This window comes from Vespa mandarinia, unplaced genomic scaffold, assembly GCF_050613455.1.
Source record: "Vespa mandarinia isolate Hongniang unplaced genomic scaffold, ASM5061345v1 scaffold_51, whole genome shotgun sequence".
Classification (NCBI taxonomy): domain Eukaryota; kingdom Metazoa; phylum Arthropoda; class Insecta; order Hymenoptera; family Vespidae; genus Vespa; species Vespa mandarinia.
In genome coordinates this window covers 22,329-24,829 of record NW_028197185.1, presented here as the reverse complement: position 1 = coordinate 24,829, position 2,501 = coordinate 22,329, and the positions used below count along the sequence as shown (strand labels likewise).

Below are 2,501 nucleotides of genomic sequence, written 5' to 3'. Positions count from 1 at the left end.
TAATTCCCAAAAATCCTGAGGAAAGAAGTAAGAAACACGAGCAGTATCACGGCACTGGTCCCCAGAGCTAAGCTGGAGAAACGGAACTGCAATTACTGCACATCGTTGTTCGAAGTCGAAGAGAACTTAAAGCGGACTGTACCAGACTACGCGGGGAAACTCGATATTAAAATGACGAAAACCGACGCGAAACATGAACTCCTGGCCATCGTCAAAATAGAAGAGGAAGCAGCTGCGAAGCTTTTGTAATCCGGCCGAGTGCTGGTCGGCTTCGTCAGCTGCACGGTCAGGCGTAGAGCAGAAGAGAGTCGATGCAACCGCTGCGTCGACTATAGCCAGTCGAGCGCCTCGTGCATGAGCTCAGAATGCAGTTACGTTTGTGTGAGACATAACTCGATGACTTATGTCAGCTCATGTCTCTTCCTATACGACCGGATAGACGACTTCCAGACCAAACTGGACGATCTGGAAGACGCACTGCAGGAAATGCATGGGAATATCATTGTGGCTGGAGATCTCACTCCCAAAGCTCTCGAATGGGAGGAGGCCAAGCCAGACACCAGAAGAAGACGAATCATGGAGGTGCTGTCGAGACAGGAGCTAGCAGTACTCAAAACAGGCTCGACGACAACTTTCCGAAGGCCTGCTTACAAAGAGACGATCTCTGATATCTCTTCAGCCAACGAACACACAGTCGCAGGCTGGTGGGAGATCGAGGATTATACCGGTAGCTATCATCAGTAGATCCTATCCGATGTACACGATAAGAGGCCAGCCGTGACAAGTGCAGAGCGACCCTCCCTGTGGGACATCGCAAGAATGGATCGAGAGAGGCTGCTTACAATCGTAGATGAAGGTTGGAGATCCCATCATATTGCTTACGCGTGTTTATCGTCAACTACATAAGCCAGGATGATTACGGCAGCACCTATGCAGCTCTTTTAAAATGCTTGCGCGATGCTAAAAAAGAGCACGAAACGGCAGAGGCTTTCTGCATACTGGTGGACGAACAAGGTCGCAGATCTTCGCAGGAAGTGGTTAAGGCTTCGTCGGTTAGCACAACGAGCGAAGAGACACGAACTCGACGATGCTCCCTTGGCCGCAGAGTATCAAGCAGCGAAAAAAGTTTTGAAGAGAACCATCAAGGCCAGTCAACGACGGTGCTGGAAGGAGCTGTGCTTGGATGTCGATCAGAATCCGTGGGGATTAGTGTACCAGATCCACACTCGCAAGATGGGGACTCACACGCAAGGAATCCCTCAGGACGCGAGGACAATGGAAAACATCAATCATACCCTATTCCCCTCGCAGCCGAAGAGAGACATTGGCACGGCTGCGCCTTGCAGCCTCGTAGAGCCACAATTTACGGAGGAAGAGCTACTCAGGACCGCACTTTCCATTCAGAATAAGAAAGCTCCAGGAACAGGCGGCCTTCCAGCGGAAGTAATGAATGCCGTCGCGCAGAGTCTCCCCAAGCTTTTGCTAAATATGTACAACATGTGCCTCAGGGAGCGTATCTTCCCCGCCCCGTGATAGAAACCCAGACATGTGCTCATAAGCAAGAGCAAGCGTCCAGCAGATGCCCATCCGTCATGCAAGTCTATTTGCATGCTCGATACGGCTGGCAAGATCCAGGAGAAGCTGCTTTGGCCACGTCTGCACGCACCCATGAGGGCAGCGAAGGATCTTGTCAGCCGCCAGTTTGGATTTCGATCCGGTCTTTCAACCATCCACGGAGTCCAGCTGATTGTCACGGCCGCAAAAATAACGGAGCGAGGGAATCATCTATCTCGTCCTTTGTGTCTGCTGGTCACCTTAGACGTGAGAAATACCTTCAACTCCGTCAGGTGAGACTTGGCAATGGATGCGCTCGAACGAATTTTCAGCTATCCGGGGTATATACTTGGAACTCTCGGGGATTATCTAAACGAGTGCTTCCTAGAATACAATACTGGCGATGGCCCAAGAAGCTTGGAGTTGACATCGGTAGCACCCCAGGGTTCCATGCTGGGACCGGATATCAGGAATATTTTCTACAATGGTATCATACGTGTGGTAGTCTCTGAAGGTGCTTTCTTAGTTGGGAACGCAGATGACATAGCAGTTATCATAACTGTACGATATATGCAGGGGCACAGCTGTTGCTCAACCATGTCATGCATAGGGTCGGCTCCTGAATGGAAGACAACGGGCTATCTCTAGCAGCTCAAAAGACAGAGATCATGCTACTTACGAAGAAGCGCATCAACACCTTGCGCAGCTTCATTTTAGGAGACGCGGCGGTCCAGACTAAGTCGACTGTCAAATACTTAGGTATAATGCTCGACAACAAGCTGAAATTTGGTGAGCACATAATTAGGATAGCCGACAAGACGGCAAAAGTGGTATCATCGCTTGACACACTCATGGCCAAAGTCAACGGACTCCGAACGTGCATAAGGCGACTACTGATACGCGCAGCCGAAGCAGTGATGCTGTACGGAATGCTACTGATGCGCGGA

General features: G+C 50.5%; 1 protein-coding gene across 1 annotated transcript; it reads left to right on the top strand.

Annotated features, from left to right (window-relative positions):
* The first annotated feature begins 957 nt into the window (after positions 1-957).
* Positions 958-2,202, top strand: LOC146872108 (uncharacterized). Its single transcript, XM_085664365.1, has 3 exons — positions 958-1,443; positions 1,509-1,847; positions 1,933-2,202. The coding sequence occupies exons 1-3, from the start codon at positions 958-960 to the stop codon at positions 2,200-2,202; spliced, it is 1,095 nt and encodes a 364-aa protein (XP_085520491.1).
* The last annotated feature ends 299 nt before the right edge of the window (positions 2,203-2,501 follow it).